The sequence below is a fragment of the Camelus bactrianus genome, chromosome 6 (genome assembly GCF_048773025.1).
Source record: "Camelus bactrianus isolate YW-2024 breed Bactrian camel chromosome 6, ASM4877302v1, whole genome shotgun sequence".
In the NCBI taxonomy this organism is placed as follows: Eukaryota; Metazoa; Chordata; class Mammalia; order Artiodactyla; family Camelidae; genus Camelus; species Camelus bactrianus.
Genome location: NC_133544.1, coordinates 69,128,289 through 69,153,922, shown reverse-complemented (window position 1 = coordinate 69,153,922; position 25,634 = coordinate 69,128,289). Strand labels below are relative to the sequence as shown.

The window sequence follows — 25,634 nt, the reverse complement described above, 5'->3', positions numbered from 1 at the left end:
CATTTTAGTAGGTATTATCTTCTACTTTCAAAGAGGGAAGATTATATGCATAAAGCATATTCCAAAGCTCTTTACCTATTCTACCACTGCTAAGCTCCAAAGGTAAACATTACACTAGGTAATAAAAATGCAGAAGATGAAATTGTCTTTTTTACATGAGACTAGGCAAATATTTATGGGGCAGTTGACAAACTCCTGCCTAGTAAAAGAGCCAGCACTGAGAGCAATTATCCTGATATTCATGACTCACTTTGAATATCACATTGAATATTACTCATAAATCTTTTACGAGCACATCCCCAGAGCTCACTTAACAGCCGGTTTTAATCATGCAGTTGACACAGAGAAAATAACAAAATGTATTTTTTCAGTGGCAAATTAATTTAGGCTTGAACCTCCTCCTGTAGCTCTATTCTTTCTTTTTTTTATTTTTTATTTTCTTGTACGAAGACCTGTGCAATGCACTTTTGCATTTGGAAGTAGTATTTCTCCAGTCTTGCTGAATTAAAATAAAAAGGATGAATGTTTCTTTTAGAGCCAGTTCCTGACAGTGGTTTTTTAAATGATGTATCTTGTTCTATATATGAAAGATGAATCAATTTTGGAGTTTGATACACATTATCTATTTTGCTGAATGGAGAGGTGAATGAAGAATTTAGACAAAGAAGAAAGCATTATTCTGAAGAGTATTTAAGTTGTGGGTGGTCCTTTATATTGCATTTAATTGTCATTAACTGTTCATGATAGCTGTTTTGGAATCTGGCTCTCATTAAGTGACTTGAAATGCTGTGTAAATTATTTTTAAATTAGAGGAAGGGCGTAAAAAAGTACTGTTAGAAAAAAGGTATCTCACGTGGAGTTTCCTCGTGCTCCTGTAGAAACCTTTCCAGTATAATCCGAGCCATTAATGAGGGTGCGTAGTCCACCTTTACAAAACAGACAAAGAAAATTAAAACTGTCAAGTTGTGCAAGCAGTTGATATTCCAATATTTTGTCAACACTGAAGACTAAGTCAATTTTAATCAACCCCAACAAGCATCATTCATTAAAATCTTTCCTACTCTTGGTGGCTTCTATCCTAATAAAATTATAACAAGTATGATCTGTACTGTTGAAAAGAATAAATGGGTCAAATTTACTGAATATGATATTGGAGCAAAAAGGATGCAACAACTTGAAAACAGTATATATTTATCTAAAACAGTGAAATGGGCTTTTCTCACTTCGCTTCAATTTTTTCCATTGGCAGGTCAATGTTATTTTTCACTCTAGCTGTCCTTCCTTCTTTCCAACTATCTACATTTACGTTGTTTTGAATGCAATTTCAAATAAATATCCCTTCTGTTAGTGACTGTTTTCAGAAACTAAATTAAATGTCCTTTGCTATTAAAATATGGATTTTACTGATTTTAGTTTATTTTAAAACATTTAAATTTTGGTAAGGTCCTTACATACAAAATGTCTTGCTTAATAGAAAAAATAGCTAGATTGCAGAGATATTACTAACAAAAACAACAACAATAATACCTGCACTATAAGATCACCACCCTTAGGTTTCTCCAAAATGTTACTTACCAATTTAGTTAATACAGAACCCAGGGAGGCAACTTTTTTATAAAGGATCAAACAGAAAATAGGGAATACTCAATCTGACAGTCATTTTAATTCATTAAGAATGAATGTACTCTTAGAAACATTCTGTCTTCTTTTCAGTTCTCAGCTCTCTTATTAACCATTGATTTAATTTCACCAGAAAATAGGCGTGCATGTTTCCAGAGCAGTAATGCTCCCCTAAAACAAGTCTTTTTACCTCAGGTGTACAATAGCAAATGTTCCTCATATATTATCACCATGAATTTTTCTTGACAGGTTTTCAAGTCCTGTATTCATACCAAAATTTTATCTTGATTTAGTAACTAGACAAAAAGGCTGGCTTCATTTGTATGAACAGTTTTTTCAAATATGTATGTACTTGGATGCCCTGAAATTCCCCAAGTAGAAAGAAATGCTTTCCACGAAGCTGCTTATTCCTAGTAACCCACATCAGAGCTGACACATGAAAAATGGTGAAATTACTGAAGGTAGTCCAGCCTGAATAAGGACTACCTTATTAGTTCAGGTACTTGCATCTCCCTAATTTTCATATTAATCATGTGTCCATCTTTCTCTGAAATAGGGCCATCATGCTTCATGTCAGAATTTAGCATGTAAGTAAAATTCATAGTGCTTCAAATCTCACTTGAAAATATTTGTGTGGAGAGAACAGAATGACTGATCTTATAATTACTAATAAAGTAAGATTTCCTAAAATGTTTGTTTTTAGCCTTGAAATAGGAAAATTAGTATTAAGACATTTATAAAATCAATGAGGACCACAGAGTCCCTATCCACCAAATCAACAATAATACAGTGTTCTTGTTTGAGAGCTGCTGCACACTGTAATGTACCAATGTTATATATTTCTCATCAGTTTTTACAGTTTCCACTGATTAAATATATATTGACTCATAAAGCATTACCATCACATCAACTGTCACCAGATGCAAGCATATGTCATTTAGGTATTAACTAACATAAAAATGGCAGCTTGGCTATTTAGAAGCCATGATCTGGTACCAGTCATTCCCAAATTTCCCTAATGCATTAGCAATCTCTCAGAAACTGCTATTATCTCTGCACTAATCTGCAGCCAAAGGAGAGAAAACACTTTAAATAACTATTTCTTTTCTTTGGTTAAATATTGCTACATAGGCATGGTAAATAACAGGTTTATTGATACAGGAGAAAATGTGTCAGTGGGTTAAAATTTTCCATCTTACGAGGATGGAAGTTGAGGTCAGCTAAAGAAGCTAAGCTCAACAGAAATATCCATTAAAAATTCAAATGAATATAAATTGCTACTATATAAAACTTATGCCATCAATATCATCATCTATAAAAATGACTACCACATTTGCATCACACTTTTTCTAGACGCTCTATCAAGAATGTTTTTTTCCCCCATAAAGGACACTCTTCTTTTTCTTAAAGGACCTTCACTAAATTCCAAATTAGTTACAGCTCAGATACTTCAGGTTGCTAACAGAATCGACTCATAGAAAACAAGTCTGGAGACATTTCAAAACCACCTTGCTCTAGGGGGCAAAAAAAAAAAAAAAAAAAAGAATAAAACACAAGTTTTGCTAGGAGGAGGGGAGAAATCCTTTCTGTATGTTAACTCTCCTATCAGATTGTGTCGACACTGCCTAGACTATTAAAACCTTCTAGTAAGTGATGGGTAATTGCTCATTTGCTGACTGTAGTGGTGTACAGCAGACAGAAGCTGTGAGCAGAGCCATTCTTCCTTGCTAATATAACATGTAGAACTTGCTGCTCCTGCAACACTTAATGCTCACAGTACCGAGTCATCTTTAATGCAAACACACATTTTCTGCCTTGCTTCTATGTTTTCCATTATAATGCAACACAAAAACAGTGTACATTTCATTCCATCCCTGTGAGGTTTGCATAAGCAGTTCCAAGTCAGACTAAATATTGTATTGCTCTTATTACAGTGGATAAATATTTTAAAGTTTAGGAATTAAATATTTTATTTTTTCGGTATGCTCTCTGCAACTATTATGAACTTTTTACAGCTTCTTCATTCACGGGAAATCTTAAGGGTTTCCTTTTTTAAATGGAAGACTATTATTTGTTTCCCCAAACAGACGCAGATAAGAGTTAACAAATAAGTTCAATAAATCACTTCATACTTGGTGTTATTAAGAACAATATGCTTCTGTATATAAAGACTTCTCTATAAGGCATGTATCTTTTATTATAATAAAAGTTTGCCAACAACAACAAAGAAATGAATCAAGTAAATGTTACATCTTTAGGTATACAATTTCCCTCCTCATTTTTATAACAGTTAGCAAAGATTCTCTTGGCAAACATCTCTTTACTTGACACAGGTATTTCTCACACTAAACTAAGACAACACATCTGAAGAAGAGCATGTCCTGAGCTGTTTGGCTGAAATTTCCCACAAAATAAGAAACCAAGAAGCTGTTTACACATTCACTTTAAAAGAACCAGACTAATTATGTTAACTGATTTATTAATATACAAAGTTCTTTGTCCAATTATTAAAAGTACAAAGAGACCAGGGAGCAATTTAAATGTCTAATGCACTTCAAAATCTTTTTTTTTTAAAGTTAATTATAATTTTAAGCAAAGCTTCTCCAGATTGGCCCCTTAGGTTTTATGTAGGTTTAAATGAAATAATAACAATAACATTACCTCATTGGCTAGTTCCAGGAGCACTGGGGCAGCTCCATTTTCCCCCACTCCATTCAGATACCTAGACAAGACAGAGCCAAGTGGTAATGCAGTGACAAGAAAAGACCAGCATAGACTTGTCAGCATCCCTTGTGTGTACACGTTTCTCCTGGGCAAACGCCACGCTCAGCTCTAGTTAAAGTACGCTACTGTCATAGGAAAGCACTGAAGGGAAAAGAATAACAAAAACAACTTACCTCAAAACCACTGGCAACTAACTGAGGTTGGGGGCAGGAGGTATCGCGCATCGGTTTCCCTTTTTTTCCCCTCCTAACATGCAAAGTGAGCATGGAGGTAATTTTGAAAAGAACTAACCCTATCTCCCTGGCTTTATCTATACCACAACCACTTTGTTGACAGGAAATATGTTTACCCTGAAAGTCTGAGAAAAAAGCGTCCATGCACCCATATCACCTGTTATTTACTTTCAGTTCATAGGATTGAACTGGTATTGAACTGGTCAACATAGGTTGACATCGTATTAAGAAAAAAATGGAAGAGACTTTTCATCAGTGGGTCAGCACACCTTTAACAGGCAATACAAGCCACTGTCTTATCTGGATTTGTCATAACCTCCAGCTCTCCCCATCCTCCAACCCTACTAAAAGAACAAAAACAAATAAACAAAAAAAACTCTCCAAATCCATCCCAGACATGGAAGCCCGAGTGATTTAAAAAAAAAAATTTTGAACATACCATTATCCTTCCTAAAACACTTCAAAAGCTCCACATCAAATCTCAAGATTAAATTATAACCACTTAAAAATTCTTGTAAGGTTCTTCATACTCTGGCTCCTACCTACCCATTTGGCCAGCCTCACCTCTAGTCAGTGTTCCCCATTCTGACCCTTCACCTAGATAACTCATGATTCAGCTTATACATCACTTTATTCAATTCCCCACGATCCGGGTGTATGTTAAGTGTCCCTCATACGCAACCGAGGAGCACCCTGATCATCTCTCCATCATTTCACCCAGAATATTGTGTTTGATGAGTTCCTTGTCCACGTCAAACCCATCCCCAGGTTGAAAGCCTCATGAGGGTAGAAAATTTTCACTTTATTCAATTTATTATGCCCAGCACAGTTCCTGGTTTATAGTAGATGACTATATTATACACATGTTTTTCTTTAAAAAAAAGAGTAATTAAGTAATTTGTAACAGTAACACGCTGTCTTTGAGCCCTGCTCCCTGCAGCAGCAGCCCTTTTAACCGCAAGCGCCACGGCTGCACCGGACTGCCGGGGAGCAGGGCCTGTAAGGACTCAGGGCTCTGCCGTCAGAGCCAGGGCTGAAGTGCCTTAGGGAGACATCGTTCAGTTAACCGCTGCGAGGATGGTGTCTGCAGGGAGGGGAGATGAGAATCTGGCTGTGGCCTCGACGATTTAAGGGTATATTCGTGGCTTACTTAGAAAAACTGCCATTTAGGGCCAACTGCTTATTTGGCTGTGGCCCAGAGAGCTCGCAATATCAGGGTTTTGTGAAGGTGAGTTAGGTTTTGTGCCTCGAGGGGCACAGCAGAGGCACCTAAATAAATGCACAATCACTCCTTCGTAGTCCAGATCTAGGCAAAACGATCTCTCCTGGGCGTAGGTGCAACGTGCAGCAGTTCTGGGTCCAAGGGCAGCATGTGCTGAAGGGCACGTACGCACAAGGGCCACGTCTAACTGCTTCGGTCCCTAATAACTGGAGGGGGCCCCAAGTTAGGATTAGTAGGCAGTTGGTGTAAATTCCAGCTCAGGAGCAGGACTTTATTTTTAAAATATGAACTGAGAACAGTGCCTACCTTACATCTGGGTGTGGTGAGGACTACCTTGGACCCTTAGGACGGGTCCAGTGATCAGCCCAGAAACAAGCTGCTATTGGCAGCTAAGGGCTCAGGTGCCCTGTACACACAGTTTATTCTGTCCCTATTACCTAAACAGGATTAAGCAGAAATAACTGAGATGCTTATATAGCATTTGACATGAGATATTTATTTTGTGAAACAATGTAGGCTTGTAAAGATTATAAATCCCCACATGCTATTTGATTAAGTGCAACAGGGTACAGTCACGTGGAATCTCTACACAGCAGTGCATCTAGTCCTTTACCTTTAGTTACTGCACAAAAATAAGACCAGTGAACAAGACATGCAGACTGACAGGCAAATCAGCCTACACAATGAGAAATTAGAACAGTACACCGACTGGAATGGCCCAATAATTTAAGTCAAATATTTTAATGGTGCAATTAAAGTAATCAGATAAGGGGTCAGATACATTTTTTCAATATATTTTTAATTTCTTTAAAGTCATGTTCAGGCAAGGTGCTGTTTAAAAAACCACTATTAGCTTTGTCCACAGATATAAGTTGTCCAAAGTTACCTAAGGTAAGTTTGATGTTGAATGCAATTTTAATTTAAAAAATTACATTTTAAGTGAGCTTCTCAAAGCAAATTATACAATTTGAGGGAGCCCTGAAACTTGTAAACTAAATATTCTGACACAAATGCACAAAATAAAGTTGGCATCATAAAAAAAAGCCATATTAGGCAAAAATAGAACTAGGTATGAACATTTCTTCCACAGTAACTCTTTGACTGAACAAACTAACAACATTTTCTTGATAGTAAAAATCAAAGTCAACAGATGAGGTCTTCCTTATAACTGCCAGAAGCAAATACTAAATTATATTATTTCATAGGTATGATTATAAAGATGTATGACTTCCAATAAACAAAATGGAATAAAATCAAATTATTGAAGGTAGGGAAAAGTCTCAGGATCATTATAACTTCAAAGTAATTCTAGCAAATCCATTTTCCATTTATGGGCTCTTTCTTGAATAAATTGTTTAGGAATCTAACTGGGAAATAAGTATTTTTAGGACCACTGGAAAAATACAACAAAAATAAAAACAAACAAGGCAAGTGTGGTTTAGAGAAAGATCCCTGGGAAGCAGGTCAGCTAAGACCTTCAAGTCAACTTACAGCTTTTCCACTGAACTTGAGAGGTCTGCTCATGGAATAACCAATCAGCTCTGTCGAGTCAGACCAACTAACCAGAGTGCACGTCCACTAAGGATTCTGGGTGGGAGTATTTAAGCCTATACAGATAATAGGATGTCTTTACAATTCTGTACTTGACATTCATTTATTCTGCAAATATTTTTGAGAGCTAACTATGTGTCAGGCCTTATTCCAGGTTCTGAAGAAGCAGCAAGGAACAAAACTTCCTTGGTTCCTGCCATCACAGAGATTAGAGATGGATAAGAAAAAGACAGAGAATTAAATATACGATATAATGACATATGCCATGATAAACTATAAATCAGATGGGCTGGGCAGGAAGCCCCCTCTCTAAGGAAGTGACAGTTGAGCAGAGACCTGTAGGAAGAAAGCAGGAAACCACGGGAGGAGGAACATTCCCAGGAAGAGAACAGTAAGTGCCAATGTCAGCAACATACGTGCCGGGGTACCTGAGAGCTGGGAGAAGCTCTAGCGTGACCAGAGCAGAGTCTCTCCTCAGAGGCTGACTGGAAAGAACAGGAGAGTAGCTAGGTCCAGACCACAGCCTATGTCAGAAAACTGTTGTTTTGAGTTCAATTCTATGGTTTCATAAAAACGCTGCATCAATCATTACCCTGGTAGTGACCAATAGAACACATCTATTAAGTTTAAAGACACAGAAGATGGTCAAACAACAATAACCTACTATGTCTCTATATAATATCTGAAGCATGCTCATACTTAAGACAGTAGAAATTCCCAGTTATGGATTTGATAAGACTTCCCAGTTGGTCAAATACAGAAACCAAACCCCAGAGCACTGATGGAACTCATCTGGGCTTTCTTAGCTGGTAGGCAATAAATCTCTGAAATGGAACGCTGATCTCCCAAAGCCTACTGAGGTGTCCTCATATGTTGGAAAGGGTAGAGCTGCTTCTGAATGTATTCGTTTCCCAACTATACCTTATAACAATTCAGAAGCACTAGGGAAAAGAAATTAAATTTAAATTAATTTGAAGTTAAATTTGTCCTTTCTGGGAACTTTAATTGTCCCCCATTTCAAGTGACAGATCAGGTTTACTCAAATTTTTAGATACACAATCAAAGGAGCATGCTACTACAGAAAATATTCACTAAGGACATAAATCAGAAATTCCTAATGCGACCCTTCTCTCCATCCTCAGAGCATCTTGTGCAAACTTATAGCACAGACTATTCACATGGTTATAAAATGGTTTGTTTCTCCCTCCTTGGGGCAGGGCTACACAAATCAATGTTGAACCTTCATCCAACAGAGCCTTAGCAAAGGTGTGAATTGTAACTGGGATATAAAGATGTAATCCTGAACACTACATGAGGTTGAACTGTTCTATCTTCCTGATGCCTACTTGAAAATTAAAACTTTGCAGACCCTGTATGTCATCCTCCAAGCTTTGCCACAGGAGGGCTAACAAATGTGTATCTGGTGGTGAAACCATCCTTTAAAGATCTTCATAGAAGGTTCATTTTATAACTTTTTTTCAGTATGAAAGATCCATTAATAACTAAGATTAAAAATAATATATACTGATTTTAAATACAAGACAAAGTTATTAAATTCTTAATATTTCCATAACAACTTCAAAAACCTACCAAAATTCTTCACTAAGCTTACATCTGAATATCACCTTTGTTGATTCTACCTCAAAAATCTCTGGAACACATCTCCAAGTAGGCAGCTACTTTCTCACTGAACAGAGCAGCTGAGGACAGGTACTGTGGTTTTTATACTTGGTTCCTAGCATAGGAGACGGGACATAGTGAACGCAAAGTAAATGGTGCAAATTAAACAAAAAAGTGGTTCAAATTTTCAGATACTATTTTTATCATGTAATGCCAATAACATAAATGAACTAAACTTTTTTCCATGTGAACATCTAAATGAAATTCAACTGGTCTGATTCTCCAAAGCCAATAAAATTGGCCCCTCAGACAGTGTGGGCTGAGAAAAGGGAGGAGATGAGAGACAGTATTTCTAAATTTTACTAGTGATGAGGAAACTTGCAAATGTCAGTGTGTGTGTGTGTGTGTGTGTGTGTGTGTGTGTTTGCCCATGTGCACCGATTCAGATACATCTAAATAAATTTTACCAAGTATGCTTCCTGTTTAGAAATAAAAGGCCATTAGTACAGTGGGAAAGAATAGTGAGTTGCTTTCAATATGAACACTCAAGCTGTGTCTACACACGCACAACACGAAGAAGTGACGGAATTTCCTCAATAATTCAAAAAAACATTTTCTACTGCTATTTGGATACTTTGAAGTTTCAGTTAACCACGGTGGAAACACATTGTGGAATGTATGGTCTTAAATACAGACTTCAAATTCGGAACTGAGATCATCTCAATGCTAGCAAGAATGCAGAAACACAGAAATTCTCTGAAATTGCTAGTAGAAATGTAACCATTATCACCTTTCTAGACAGTAATTTGACAACATAAAATCTTAAAATGTTCATTGTTTGTACCAGTAATTACATTTATAGAAATATTAAGAAATTAATCTAAAATGCAAAGACTCATGCACCAAAATATTTATCACAGTATCATTTATAATATCAGAATATTGGAAACATATATGTTCAACAGAGGAATAATTCAGTGAGGTATATCTTCATATGATGAAGTTATGCAATCAAAATGTTTACAAAAAGCTTTCTACAAAATATTATGTCATATACATTTTTCCAAGTATAAAATTCAGAATTCACAGTTGCATATACAGTATGACCTCATCTACATAAAAATGGCTTTGACAAAAGACTGGAATGAAAAATACCACAGTGGTTATCTACAGCTGCCACAATTATGGGCAATCCATTCATTTCTTTTTTAGAGCATTACAAATGTACTTAATTTTCACAAAAGGCAAGTATTACTTTTATAAAAGAAAAATATGAAGAAATTGTTAAGATTGTCAAACTGCTTAAACATGTTTTGATATAATTTGCCTTTATTCTTATCAGCTGGAAAACAAAAACCTTTTAAGGCCAATTTACCCTGGAGAATGCAGGGACATTCAACCTGCATATTTAGAACAAGTGGCCTATGAGATCAATCCATCTGAAAGGTAACAACAGCCCGTCTCCAAGCGCCAAGTGCAGGGCAGAAAAGTCAGGAAGCAGGGTGGTAAAGTAAGAAACTAGTCAGACTGCTTTCCTATTAATCTGCCCATTGCAGCCTAACTTCGGTTTTGTTTCAAATTGTCGGGACTCCTTGAAATGATTGGGATTCTCACATTTAACTAAATGTAAAGACATACAAATATTATTTCTGTATTTTTATTATTACCCACTCAACCATTCATCGAGTAACCATACTTAAAGGAAAGATTTGTATTTCTGGCCAAACTACCTAGACAATCCAATAAAGTATGTTCATCCTTCAGTAATTAAATATACTTTTGAATGAAACTAAAATTTTTACAAGTAGTACTTAGAGATCTTAGAAATCATCTAATTAAAATGGCCTTTTTACAATTAAAAAAATGATTATCAGAAGGATGCCCCATGGCCTGTTAGTAGATCTCCAAATTTCTAGAAAAAATGCTCAGTTTTCCTTTGCTCATGTTTATAGAGCCTCAAAATCTGGATATTGAACCATACTTTCATATGAAAAGCCTAAGACTATAAATTTTAACAACAAGAATGTATTTTTTGACATGTGAATCATTTTTCAGTCTTTCTTTGGAGGGTCTGGATGCCAAAGCAGTTGTTGGCTTCACAGCACTTCATAGGCCATTCTTAATTTTATACTCATGATTTAGACGATAACTTTAATTTAAATATTGATTTCACTGAGGAGATTATAACTTTCGAATAAACCAATTCAAATTTTACAAAGACTTCTTAGAAAGTAACTCTCCTAGCCATAAAAGAGTGTGTGTGTGTGTGTGTGTGTGTGTGTGGTATGTATGTACGTATACTTCTTTAACAGAACATACCTTTTACCATTAAAAATCTAACTTCAAAAACTTTTCAATAAATACTTCTCAATTCTTAAAAAAATGACTTTACAAAAACATGATACTAACATTCTATCTGTACATTCATTTAATTCGTAAAATTTTCATGCATAAAAACCATTCGTCTAAAATCAGTGGTGTCATTCTCACCACAGAAAGATTGCTCTGTCAATCTTAAATGTGATACTTTAAGGGCATATTTCAGTTTTCCTTTCCAATATGCCCTTGAAATAGTTAAGAAAGCAACCAACAATTTCTAATGCAAACCAGTACCATTTACCGTAAGTGACTCACTCATAGTACAAAAACGAAATTTGTAAAATTTTTGTCAAAAAGGAGCTAAGATTCTTTTTGTTTCAGAACAAGAGGTTGGAAACTACTTATTAGGTTGAAATTAAAATATCTCCTGGACAACATGTTATTGATTCAATACCTAAAACCTTCCTTTTCAAATATAAAACCCTCTTAAAATTTGACAGTTTTACATTATATGTCCATATGTCCTTACTTCATATGTATCTTTTTTTCCTTTCTAAGATGGCTAACCCAATACCTATGATGCAAAATACAACTGTACCAAAATTCAATCTTATTTTCTAATAGGTTTTTCAACTTACTGATCAAAATAAGAAAAATTGATTTGAGAACTTTCACATATACATGTAGATGTACATATGCATGAACATATGTATCTATACAAAATATGCACTTACAAGAAGTCTCAAGTCCCCAACTGAGTTTCTTACCTATAAAGACTTCACACATGTAAATCAAGAGTTTCACTATGTCCTTTAAATCTATATAACCAAGTATTTGTGAAATCATTTAAAAATATACTTGAAGTCTTAAACAACAGACTTAAATCAAGATGCCTTGGAATGTTATATAGGAAATCATTTTATTAACCTAATTTATTCATAATTATTGTTACAATTAATAGGTACTATGATACCCTCTAGTGGGGCAGGCAGGTCATACCTCTGGTAATAACTTTCAATCGCTTCCGAAGTATGATGTTTGGCATGTGTTCTCTTAATATGTTTCTGAAATAAAATATAAAAAGATCTTTATGTTGTGTCACAGATCAGGTTCAAGAACAAAAATGACATATTTCTCCATCCCAATGTCTAACACACAGGGCAAGTCAAACAATAGTTTGGGGATCTGGGTGGTGGTAGATCTTTTTTCCCTTCTACGCTATGAACCTATGCATTTCAATCTCTACTGCGTGGCTGGGATGTCTCCAGACTGTACCACAAGATACAGTATGTATGTAAAAGCCAACAGGGTCATAGTAATTGAATCTAAATAAGTTTGCTTAGGGTTGTAGAGGGCAAAGGAAAACTTGTTCCCTCTTTCGACCTTTGTATTAATTTCCTCTCAATTCAATTCCATCTAAGTCTCCTGCACTCTAGTTTTACAATCCAATTGCCATTTTTAACCAGGAAGAACATTGCTTAAAAACAACTTATTTGAAAACTACAAAAAGTAATTCCATAGAGACTTGCCACTTGACTGACACCTGTCATCTCATGATAAATGACTCCATTTTCTGCCTCTCTTGCCTTCTGCCACTCCAGCAATGGTCATTTATCATCATCTCTGTCAGCAATGGAAAGCGGCACTGACAGTGCAAGTCAGCAAACATTTAGCACATGGAACCACGCAACACGGGGAAATTATTATTGTCAGAATAATAATGGTTTAGCATAATTTATTACAGGTCCACCAAATAAGCAAAGGCTAGATGTTATTAGACAGATGGATGGGTAGGCTTGGCAGGCCTCCACTGAGACGCAGGCGGTGCTTGATGTGGAAAGGAGAACATCCTCCAACCCAATCAGAGAGCTGGCAGTTCAATTACAAAGAAATAAAGGGACATTCATCATTCAATTAGGCACCTGTCAACCCTCACAAAGGAGAAAACTTCTAACCTGGTACTCCTGGGAGAAGATGCTCAGCAGAGTGGCCTGCGATTGACTGGAACAAATAAAAGAAGGACAAAGTTAATTACTGGAGTGCACGGCAAAGAAACAAAAGAGAAAGGAGCTTCAAAGGTAGGCCTGCTGCCCTGTAATCTAACAGAACATGAAAACAAGTGTGGAAAAGTTGTTCCAGATGAACACCTCAAACAAAGGCTTCCTGCTGCTAGGTCAAGGAGAGAGAGAAAGAGAAAGGGGGAAATACGGACAGTCACGAAGCAAAACTATCATACGATCTGGATTTTCTTAAACTTCAGAATGGCTATAAATCATATCTGTAGCATGCGGTTATGTTAAAAGGGACCAAAGGAGGCAAGGTTTATTTTCATTAACAAAGGATAGAATGAAATCCCACAAACAGCTGAAAACATGCAGTTCATTCATCAGCAACATTCTGAAATTTATTTTGTTAGCAGATAGGTAACCCCTTCTGTAGTTCTCTCAGATTCAGGGGAAAAAAAACTTTGCTCTTCACCTGAACTAGCACAGAGACCACTGAAACATCCCTACCGATGCTGCCCTGCCTCGAAAGTAGAAGCTGGGGTCCTTGGGGACGTCATTCCCTAAGACTGCTGTAAGCCGTATTCATCCAAGACTCCACACGATGTCAAACACCTGGCAATGAAGCAACCTGGAAAACATTCTTCCTGAGTGGGAATTTTCCTCTCTCAATTGTTCACATTTAGAAATGGAACAGGATTTTCTTCTCTAAAAAGCAATCAATAGCCCACTGCTATTCTTTCCACATGCCCTCTGTAGATGCATCTACCTTATCATATCTTGAAAACAATTCATTATGTCTGCTATATTTTCCTTCTAAATGATATTTGAACAAATTACAGCATTAATAATTCAATTTTGATAGTACACCTAAGCACTGTGAATAATTAAAACTTTTCTTTTCATGAATGAAACCACTTAAGCTCAGTATAGGTAATCTGGAGAGAATGAAATAAAAACAATGACACTGTATTTCTCTACTCACTGTCAGTGTTGTCACCTTCTGCATATTATCATAGATTTGACTTCTAACCCCTTTCCACTCTTATTAGATTACAAAAGAGTAAGTTTTAAAAAATGTCAGAAATGTTTATCAAGGAAAACCAATAATTACTAAAGGACTGTTTCAATAACTCAAAAGTACTCAGAAATGATTGAATAAAATAAATCTATTACAGTCCAATTTTTAAAATGTCTCTTAAAAATGGGAGGCACCATTGAAAGAGCTAGTTTTATGTATAAAAACTTCCTATTATGCCTGGCCTGCCTGAGGTTCACATGCAAATCACAAACCCTAGTAGGATTGCTGACAACCATCTCCTAAAAAAAAAGGCAAAATTAAGCCCAAATCTTTATACACTACTGAATAAGTCACTATGTTAGATATTTATGTACAATAGAGCCCTCTTCATCGCACAGCAAAATGTATTTATGTTAACCATTTAATGGTCAGCAAAATGTCAGTCTCTATGTGTCAAACAATAGGATGGAAATAGACATGCATGTAATAAGTCATGGATCAGTGACTAATGAGGAGGAAACTAAACTGAATAAAACCGAAGTACACTTGTAGACACCCAGAAAGGGAAGATGAACAGACAGCTGGAGGAATAAGCCCAGGAATAAATAGTTCAAAGTAAAAAGTTGGTCAAGAGTTGAGAACATGTAAAAACTGAGGACACAATAACGTCTTCAGCCAGGAAACTCTTTAAACAGTTCAGAATTCAATTTAGCAAAAATCACAGATAGAGCCTACAGAGTAATTCATTTTCTCACAGCCAACAAGGTTTAAGGAGAAAATTCTAACTTACACTAGAGGCAAAAACTGACCAGACCTAAAAAGAGAAACTGACTTACTTAGCACAGTAACAACAGAAAGACAGGCCTGAGCCCAAATGGCTTTGGGTATGGTTGACCAGACAAAGCTGTAGAGAACTAACTGATCTTTGCTAAGTAGTCTGCCAGCCAGTCATCTCTTCCTGTATGTGCTGAGCTTACAGAGGAGTGTTCTGAACGAGCCTCACAATGTAAAGAGCAGGAAAGTAGTTTCAGTGCAACCAGGACCCTGACTCCAATATGTACTATTTGCTACTCTTGTAGTGTGTTAATTCTGAGAAGGGACACCAAGGGAAAGACTGGAGAGTGGGGCAATCATGATATCAATAGAGGGTGCAGCTCTGAAGACTCACCGCCCCCAACTGCAGTTCCCCCGTGTCTGATTTGATGGGCTAGGAGCCACACAAGTTGGTATCAAGGCAACATTCATTAGGTTCCCCAGGAATATGGTTTCTAGTTAAAGAGGAGACGATTCTCTGTAACTAAAACAGTGCTATCTTAACACCACAGTCTGTCTGTCAGCTGTGTTCACTGAGCAGTGACAACGTCCTGAGGTCATGGGTATGGGGAAATATGCCATGGAAACACAAAATTAAAGTGGCCAGGAATTGGCTGAGAGGAAACTTTCAACATATACACACACAAAGCAAAAATTCGAACACTGCCCAGTACTCACTTTTTTTTAGGGACCTAGTGACATAAATCATAACCTGAATCCTCAGCTATTTCAAGACTGTCCTGGCTTTGGAGCATATACATGTCACTTGGCATATATGCTTTTAATCTGCATATTCAAAAATACAGTCACGATTTGCACAAATGACCAAGATGAATTATTAAAATCTCCTCAAAACTCATTTTGTGTTTTTTTTTTCCCCCATGCTACCCTCCCAGATTCAGCCCCTCACCCTGCAGGTGTCTCAGTAGAAGAGCATGCGAGGAGACCCCTAGAATGGCTAAGTAAAGCCCTGTCAGAGTTGTGTGACAGAGGGCTTTAAGGAGCAGCAGCAGTCACACTGCAGCGTTGGGGAAACAAGTGTGAGGACGAAGCCAACACACTGAGGCTGGTGGGACAGGGGATGGAAAGAGCTTGAGTCCTTGAGGACACTGCTAAGCTGCTCAAGAGACCACGAATTGACTGAGCATCTTCCATACTCCTTTTGAGAAAGAATACATGTCCTTCTTTTTTCTTGACCCAAAAAGGAAGGAAGGAAGGTAAACTGCCTAGGTTTCTATTTTCTAAGTGCCCTGGAAGCAGGAGACACAACGGAGGGAGGGCTCTGAGACAGGGCACTCCAACACGATGGCACCTGTGCAGGGTGCAATACTTGGAAGGGGTTGTCCATTTTCACCCTTACTAATTCCCTTCCTAGCTGGCAGCTGCTATATTTGGCTTCCTTAAAATTGTTCCTCTGTCTGTCACTGTGTCACGAAATTGATGTGCCTAGAGATCATAAATGGCTGTGTGTGAATGACTTTTCCATACAGATTTTAAATATTGATGGGGTACTATCCACCCTCATTTAACACTGCATCCAAGACTTCAAATGTCAGGTATATAAACAGGCAACAAACCGCTTCCCCATACAGTACTTAACTCAACGTGTCTCCAGACCCATCCAGCTCTCAGTAACCTCAAGGATATTAGAGAAAATGAACATCAGAGGGTTGAATGGGCGCAGGAAAGACTGAGAGCAGAACTTAGCATAGACTTAGATGCAATGCAGCATTCATACAAGAGGGACGTCTTCATGTTCCCAGGTGAAAATTTAAAGCAAGTAGAATCTTAAGGAAGTAGATACTACACATTATAGGTGCTTCCTCTCCTCAAGTGCTCAACCTCTGAAAAAGACCATAAACAAACAAACAAACAAACAAACAAACAAATAAATAAATAAATGTTTTTATTTAACTTTCAAGCTCCTTTTGCTATAGAATCTAGGATGCATCAATGTCTATACTCTACTGGGCTTGAAACCCTCTAAGCAAAATAAATATTATTTCTGGATTCAGGAAGCAGTAAACCAACCCAAGGAAGATAAAGCAGGATACTCCTACAAAGTGTTAGGCTTGCAGACCTCACAAGGTACAGTCTCTCTTAATCAGTGAAAGAGTACAATAAAACACTGGCTCTATGTGGTCAAAGATTCAGAGTACTGGCCAAGGAAGGTTTTCCATAAAAGCAATGCATTACCCTCCCTCACCAGCCCCCCTACACCCCTACACACAAATTTGAAACATGGAACATTTTTTCCCTCTAAAATCAAAATGGAATTCAACGAGACAGCAAGACTTGGTACAACAATACTACTAACTTTGCGTTCTTTTTAGGAACATAACAATGTGAAGTAGAAAGAATCGCGAGAGATTACTGGCACTCTGAGAAATTACTGGGGAGAAAAAAAGGAAAAATATATAAACTAAGCTCAAGAAATAGAGAAAAATGTATCTATCGTACCCCCTCACCCATTCTTCTATTTTCCAGCATCATATTAAGGATACAGGCTACACTTTACGCCTAATCATAGAAAATATTCCCACACGTGACTTTATAGATGGCACCATTAAGCTTAGAAGTAATTGATGATCACAAAATTTCTTACAACTTATACTTACATGTTTTGTATATGCGTAAAGAGCAGTTACTATCCTAGGCACTTTCTGATGATAAGCTGAAGTCACATCCCAAACAGCTCTACCTACAGCAAGAGCTACAACACATACTTGATGCTACACACTACACGTGCCCTTTATTTTACCCTCACAGCAACCCTCTGAGGAAGGTACTATTATTGTCCTTATCTTAAAGATGGGGAAATGAAGGAAGAGGAGTTAAGTAAAATACACAATTAAAGACTTAGGTAAGTGGTAGAACTGGAAATCAAAATCCAGGTCCAACTCTAGACCCCAAGCCCTTAATCCCAATGCTGATTGCCTTTCTAATGTGTGTTAATATTATCTGCTTAAGGTTGAGCATGCATATATTACATTACACTCCAAAAAACCCTGAAAGGTAGGCACTGTTGCTCTTTTGATAGAAAATTGAGGCCACAAGAGGTCCAGAGTTTTGATCAAATTCCACAGCCTTAGACAATATTCCTTTTTTAAAAACTCAAATTGCAGTTTTCCTTTAATTAACTGCATAAAAATGATGCTCCTACAGGAAACAGTCAAGGATTAAAAACTGTTGGGTAATTTTTATTCCATTATTCTTCCTGCAGCTGAAGTATATTTTGTTAACAACCACATCATCATCTGAAGTGTCTCTATGTGACTGCAAATGTGTCTTTTGCTCAAATGCTATTTATTGCAAACAAAACAGCTTTAAATCCCTCCCTGAACAACACAGGTATAAACCAAACCGTTCTCTACAGAGGACAACACACTTCATAGGTGTTAATTTTATTACGTAACATTTAATTAAGTTTCCTCATTATAAACTGGTACATATTCTGTGTAAAATCTGTAGGTGTTCATCTGGTGTGTATCATTCCTGTGGTTTTTACTATGTCTGGCTGTATGTGTATGTGTCTATACACAAAACTAAAATTTCAACAACTGTGAGTGTTTTGAACATACTTTCTTGGCATATGCTTTCATTACATAAGATATTAACATTTATCCATGTCATAACACATTACTCTTTATAGTTTTTGTTTGTTTTTTTGGGGGGGATAATTAAGTTTATTTATTTTAAAAAATGTTTAATGGGGGTACTGGGAATTAAACCCAGGACCTTGTGCATATTAAGCACATGCTCTACCACTGAGCTAAACCCTCCCCCTCACATTACTGTTTTTTAATGATTTTTATCATGAATAAGACAAAATCATGTAACCACTTAAGCCATCAAATAGAACACTGCTGGGACCCTAAAAGGCACTCTATCTGATCACTGCCCCCTCCTTGTTACAGATGAATCTGATCTTTATGTTAATCACTTTCTTGCTTTTCTTTATAGTTTTACCACCCAAATGTGTATCCCTAAATTCTATAGGTTATCTTTGCCTGTTTGTAAACTTTAATGGAACCACACAGTGTGTGCTCTTTTGTTATCTGTCTTCTTTCACTCAGCAATATGTCTACATGAGTCACTTACGTTAATTTGAGTGTGGTTAATTCATTTTCATTGCCATATAGTATATTCTGTTGTACATGCCACCTTTATTTATTCTGTGGTTAATGAACATCTGGATTGTTTCCAGTCTTTTGCTAAAGGAAATAATGCTGCTGTGAACATTTGTGCAGATGCCTCCTGGTGCACCTGTGTACACATTTATGATGGGTTTAAATGTAGAATTGGAATTCAGGGCCATCTGACATGCAAATCTCCAGCTTTGGTAGATACTGCCAACCAATTTTTCAAAGCATTTGTAACAATTTTAAACTCTTAACCAACACTAAAGGAGAGTGCCGACTACTGTACATCCGTGTCACACCTTCTAGTTAATGGCTTGTCTTTCCATTTTCTTTCTGGTGTTTTTTGAAGTGTTGAGGTTTTAATTTTGATGAAGTCCAATGTAGCAATCCTTTCATTTTATTATTAGTACTTTTTGTGTGTTTTGTGTGTCTTTTCTAAGAAATCTTTACCTACCCAAAGTCATGAAGATATTTTCATATTTTCTTTTAAAAGCTTCAGAGTGTTAGCTTTTCATTTAGGCTTATGATCTGTCTTGAGTTAATTTTGTGCACTGAGACAGGAGTCACATTTTGTTGTTGTTGCTTTCGTACATATATCCAATTGGCCACACATCATTTACCCACTGACTTATCTTGTTGCCTTCGAGGAAAGCAAATATCTGAGGGTCCATCTGGGGATACTCTAATCTGTTCCACTGATTTATATGTTTATTTTTGCACAGATACCACACTGATTTGATTACTATTGCTAAAACATGCACATTTAATGTAAGTTCTAACATATTTAGGTCTAAGTCTATCATCTCATTAAATGCTAACTGTCTTACTCACTATACATTCCTTTTTTCTCTTCTTTTAAACTGACTTAGTATTTATTCTTCATTATTTTTCCTCCGGCAACTTGGAAGTTGTATACTTTTAAATTATTACTGATTATCTTATATAACCACATAACCCCTCAAGTTATCAAAATGTATTAACTGGTGATTAATTGCAGCCTGGAAGATACAAAAACTTTACAACACTATCTATATTTCTCCTTTCCTGACACAAAGGATATTACTGATATTGTTTTAATTCTACATAATCTTAAAATTCACAAGACATTGCTGTTGTTCTATATGGTTTCTCTTCAATCTGACATATCCACATACGAACCATTTCATTGTCCTTCTTTCCTTCCTTTTTCACTCTTCCATCTGGAATAGCTTTCTTTTAATAATTCCATCAGTGCAGACATTGATGATGTTAAATTTCAGCTCTTTTCAATAATAATAATAATAATATGTCTTATTTCTCTACCTGGTTTTAAGATTTTTTTAAACTTTAGTTATTAGAACCTTTAACTCTGGTATTTAGTAAGCTCCTGCTTACAGTTTGTTGGACTTCATAAATATGTTGCTGGGCACATTTCAACATTTTGGGAATATTCTCAACTATTATTTCTTCATACTTACTTTAGCACTCTCTCTCTCCCACCTGAGACTCCAAATAAGTGTATGTTAGCTCTCCCAACTATATCCTCTATCTCTTACTCTATCTTCATATTTTACACCTTTTTGTTATTCTGTGTTACATTCTAGGTATTTTATTCTCACCTATCTTCCAATTCACTAATTCTCTCTTCAGTAATGTCTAACTTGTTATTAAATACATCCACTGAGTTAAACCCATCCAGTTTAAATTATGGTATTTTTCAGTTGTAGATTTTCTATTAGATTCTTTCTCAAATAAGTTCCCTGCAAAATGTTTCAATCTTCTTTAACATTTTGAATAAATCATAATTACAAAAATTCTATTTAGCAGTTTCAGTAACTAGAGCCCCTGAAAGTCTATTTCTACAGTTTCTACTGATTCTCATTTATGTTTTCATTTCTCCTTATGTGACTAGGTACCTCCCATTACGTGCCATACTACTTGAAAAACTGCTTTATAAATAATTTGAATACTAAAATGGTTAACTTTCTCTAGAGAGGATTCTGATTTGATTCTGGGAGCACCATGATTCCAGAATAACTTAAGTCCAATCTCAGGCATTAATTTTTTAGGCTAATGAGGTAAACTTGAAGTTGAAATATAGTCACGGAGAGCTGTTTTACTTTCAGTTCACATTAACTCCTAGGGTGTAGCCCTTTAAGGTCCCACCTCAAAGCCTGGGACATTTACGAGAGCTCCTACCTTTGGTGAACCCTGATCTCTAAATCTTGTCCTCCAGCCCTATAAAGCTGTCAAAGGTCCTGCTCAGAACTTGGCTAGACTACATCTGCTGAAAAGGAAATTAAATTAGAATTCAGTGATTAAAAATGTAGTTCTTCCCCCACCATTGCTTATGTAAAAAAATTAATGCATTACTAACTAATCCATAGATTAAAGAGGAAATCACAATAGGAATAACAAAATATATGAAATTGAGCAATGACAGCAATAGGTATGAACAGTTTTGGGAAATTTATGGCATTAAGTGGATATAAGGGAAAAAAGAGAAAGGAACTGATTTTATTCTAGGAGGTTCTAGTAAGTTGAAGAGCCCAGCAAACAAAATAAAATACAAAAAGAAGTAAAAGACTCAAGAAGGAAACAAATAAAACCCTCCTTATTTGAAGATGAGATGGCTTAGAAACAATAGGAGAATTTATAAACAAAGTTTTTAAAAGCTAGTAAGACCTCAGAAAGGTAACTGGAAATAAGATTAATACAAAAGAGAAATAGAATTCTCATAAAATAATAATATTAAATTAGAAAGCAGAAAAAATAGACCTCATTCACAATAACAAAAACCATAAAGTACATATATATATTTAATAAAAATATGTAAAACCTTTGAAGAAAGTTATAAAATACTACCAAAGAGCATAGAAGAGTTCCTGACTAAATGAAGAGATGAGATACCTTTACAAAGATGGTATCATGGGTAAAAAGACAGTACTAATCAAACTGTCAATTCTCTACACATTAGTCTATAATTTTAATTAAAATCCAGCCAAATCCACAACAGTTTTCTGGTAGAATGTGACAAATTTATTTTAAAACCTATTAAAAAGGATCAGGTCAGGAATAATTAATAAATTCTGAAAAGCAAAAAAAAAAAAAAACAAGTAGGGAACTTACCCTACCAGATATCATCATGGATACATTTCAAAAATACAGTATTTACCAAAAAAAAAAAAAAAAAAAAGCTACAGAATTACACAAATATTTGTTACCATTTATATAAAGTATAAGAACAATAAAATATAATTATCTTTTTGATATTTATGGATATGGGAAAAGAAATTCATGAGACTAATAAACACTAAACACCAGACAATGGTTACCTCGGGTGGAGAAGAAGAAGAAAGGTCATACATTCAAATTTTTAAAAAATACATTCCAATTAAAAAAAAAATAAAAACCTGAAGGGGAAAAAAACTGTAGAATAGTGTCAGGGCATTTCATTTCTGTAAAAGTAAAAAGCATCTGAAACAAATATAAACATAGATCCAAAGAGTTCATTATATTACCCTCTATTCTTTTCTATGTGTGTAATAGTTTATAATAAAATTAAGCAGGAGAAGAGGAAAAATGGAAAGAATTGAAGAGGAGCTGGATAAATTGATCTTAAAGATTTTTTCTCCTCTAAGTCCCTCTCTATTCTAAATGTTCTGATTTAGTTAGTCTTAAGCACCTATACTTTTCTTCCTTTCCTTTCCAATTAAATTGGGCCATAACATAAATCAGATAAAGAATAAGAAGGCTGGGTGGCAGACAGTTAATTTTGCTCACAAGACCAGATATCTGGGCATTGTTCTCTAAAGTAATCCGAATAACTTCAACACAATATCATAGATACATTTGTAAGAAATGCTTATCAATTCTTTCTACCTGCAATAATTTATTCTGATTTCATTCTTTGTTTAATAAGTCAGAGTAAACTACATTATAAAGAAAATCTCAATAAATAAGGTTCTAGCGTATAGCACAGGGAACTGCATTCAGTATCTTGTAATAACCTACAATGAAAAAGAATATATATGTAACTGAATCACTATTCTGTATGCCAGAAACTAACACAACTTTGTAAATCGACTATACTTCAATAAACTTAAAAAAGGAGGGGGAAGAAATCTTCAAGTTAAGTTTGTAGTAATTTTAGTATGATTTCCAAAAAAGAATAAGAGAGCAAGAGAAAGTTAACAGACAATGGTAGTCTGATAACAATAGCCTGTGTGTGAAGATATTTATAATCCTTCCTTTGTTGGTTAAAATTCAACTTTCTTCCACCTCTGCATGAAGTATTACTAGTCTATCTTCCATCAGTTTCTCTCTTCTGGCTATTCTTCATTTAACTCCTGAACATGCTTCTGTCTACCTGCCGACCTTTCCAACTACTGTCCGCCGTTTTTTTTTCACTATCAAATGTCTTTGTCTAGGAGGTCTTTGGTTCAGCAAATCCTATGCAGCCTCCACCCAACGGCACTCTCCCTTCTCCTTAGCTGAAACAAAGATTCACAGAGACTTCCTCACCACCAAACCCCAAAGACATACTTCTTACCTTAGCTGACCTCTCTACAATATTTTGCACCTTTGACTGTCTTCCCTTTCTTAAAAACCTTTCCTCCTAGCAATTCCAGGGCACTATTTTCTAACAACAGTCCTCCTACCCTGCTAACCACCTCTTTCTCTCTCCCACTGGCTGCTCATTCTCTTCCCTGGGGTTTCCCAGGGAGAGCTCCTCAACCCTCTTTTCTTTTCACGCTACTTGCTCACATGGGTGATAGCACACCTTGCTGTGTTTCCAGTGACAACTTTCATAATTCCCGAACATGCATATCTGTTTCCAGCCTCCACCCCTACTCAGAATCATGTTCTCAATTATATCACTCTTTGTGGGACATTTTCCTCTATTTGGTCACGTGTGTCTCAAAATCAAATTATTACCACCCTCCTTTCCCACAAATGTGTTTCATCCAACCTCTCTTAAATCAATTATTTCCATAAAGGCAGATGCCTGGGCTAGAAATCTCTGGGTCATTCTTGATTCTTCCTTCTCTCTCATACCTGAAACACCTAAGGAATCACCATGTCCTGCTGATTCTGCCATTAGAAGTTTTTTTTTTTTTTTTTTTTCGCATTTGTCCCTACTCCCCTAAACTACTACTAGCTTCCTGAGTCACATTCCTTGCTTCCCATCCCTATACCCATCAATCCAACCTCCAATTCACCAACAATGGTTCTAAAATGCACATCTGATTATGGTATCCTCTGGGCTTGAAAATCCTAGGAGGTGTTCAAACTCATTAGTAAAGCACTTAAGGCTTTCCTCAACCTGGCTTTAAGCCTCCTTTTAGCCTCCCACAACTCTTTCCTACCTTCAATCCCCCAAGTAGTTTATACTTTAATCTTACCACATCACCATAAATCACCATCTTCTTTCTGGAGTCTAGAATGTTCTTCAACTGTCCTTACACTATGTGGAGAACCCCTATTCTTCAAAGATAGACTCAGGATACTCCTGTATAACGTGCTATCATTATTAAATCAAGCTATTTTAGTGAACAGAATATTTTAAGAGGTATCATAGGATTTTTAGGCCAAGCCCAACCCTCTCACTTTTTTTTCTTTAATGGAGGTACTAGAGATTGAATCCTGGACCTCATGCATACTAAGCATGTGCTCTACCACTGAGGTATACCCTCCCCCCTCAACCCTCTCATCTTAAAAATGACAGAAGTAAAGGTCACAGAGATAAAATGATTTGCCCAAAGTTACACAAAGCATTATTTTACACCAATAACAGGTAAATCAAGGGAAAATAAATTGTGCTACAAGCAGGACTTACTGGAGTCATACTTTGTTATGTCATCCTAACAGATGAGAATATCAAATATTTTAATGCAGTTTTTTTATTTCAGTAATCATAACATACCTGCAACCAATGTGCATAAATTAAAACATAAATACAAATAAAAAACAGAATAGATTAGAATACAAATTATATCACCAGTAGACTCCAAACCTCCAAGTTCCCACTTTTCACCACCAAAAGATGCAATGAATGGAGATCAAGATTTTGAACTTTTTTTCTCAATGATAGTTCTTTTTTTTCCCTATAAATTTAAAATTTATATGACCTCACAATATGGAAAGTGACTATCTTTCCAGGTAATATGTCACTTCCCCTGATTTAGGGCCATTTTTCAGTCCTTCAGAATACTAATTTTCTCTTACAAATTTCTGATAGACATCTTTATATTTTCCGCAATTATTTTTTAAACAACAGGGAGCATCAAAAGTTGCACTGCTAAGGAAGTACCAGTAGGAACTGTCTTTATTCTTAAGGTGCTTAAATTCTAATTGGAAAAAAAAAATCCCTTAATATTTCACAGT

At 36.0% G+C, this 25,634-nt stretch overlaps 1 protein-coding gene and 1 non-coding gene across 13 annotated transcripts in view; both read right to left on the bottom strand.

Annotated features, from left to right (window-relative positions):
- CDIN1 (CDAN1 interacting nuclease 1) overlaps positions 1-25,634 on the bottom strand; it is a 224,746-nt gene that overhangs the window by 161,434 nt on the left and 37,678 nt on the right. For 10 of the 12 annotated variants that reach the window (XR_012507614.1, XR_012507613.1, XR_012507615.1 and 7 more), the window contains exons 2-5: positions 13,245-13,290; positions 12,289-12,353; positions 4,282-4,342; positions 854-926 (exon numbers count right to left, since the gene is read on the bottom strand). Coding sequence is in view for 7 of the 12 variants with exons in the window: in XM_045524163.2 (XP_045380119.1) it covers positions 854-926; positions 4,282-4,342; positions 12,289-12,353; positions 13,245-13,290 (245 nt within the window). In the remaining 5 variants the exon portion in view is untranslated. The remainder of the gene's footprint in view (positions 1-853; positions 927-4,281; positions 4,343-12,288; positions 12,354-13,244; positions 13,291-25,634) is intronic. The other 2 variants (XM_045524165.2, XM_010965114.3) reach the window with 1 other exon arrangement.
- TRNAI-AAU (transfer RNA isoleucine (anticodon AAU)) lies at positions 18,837-18,909 on the bottom strand. The gene has a single exon. It is a non-coding gene; the product is annotated as a tRNA-Ile (tRNA).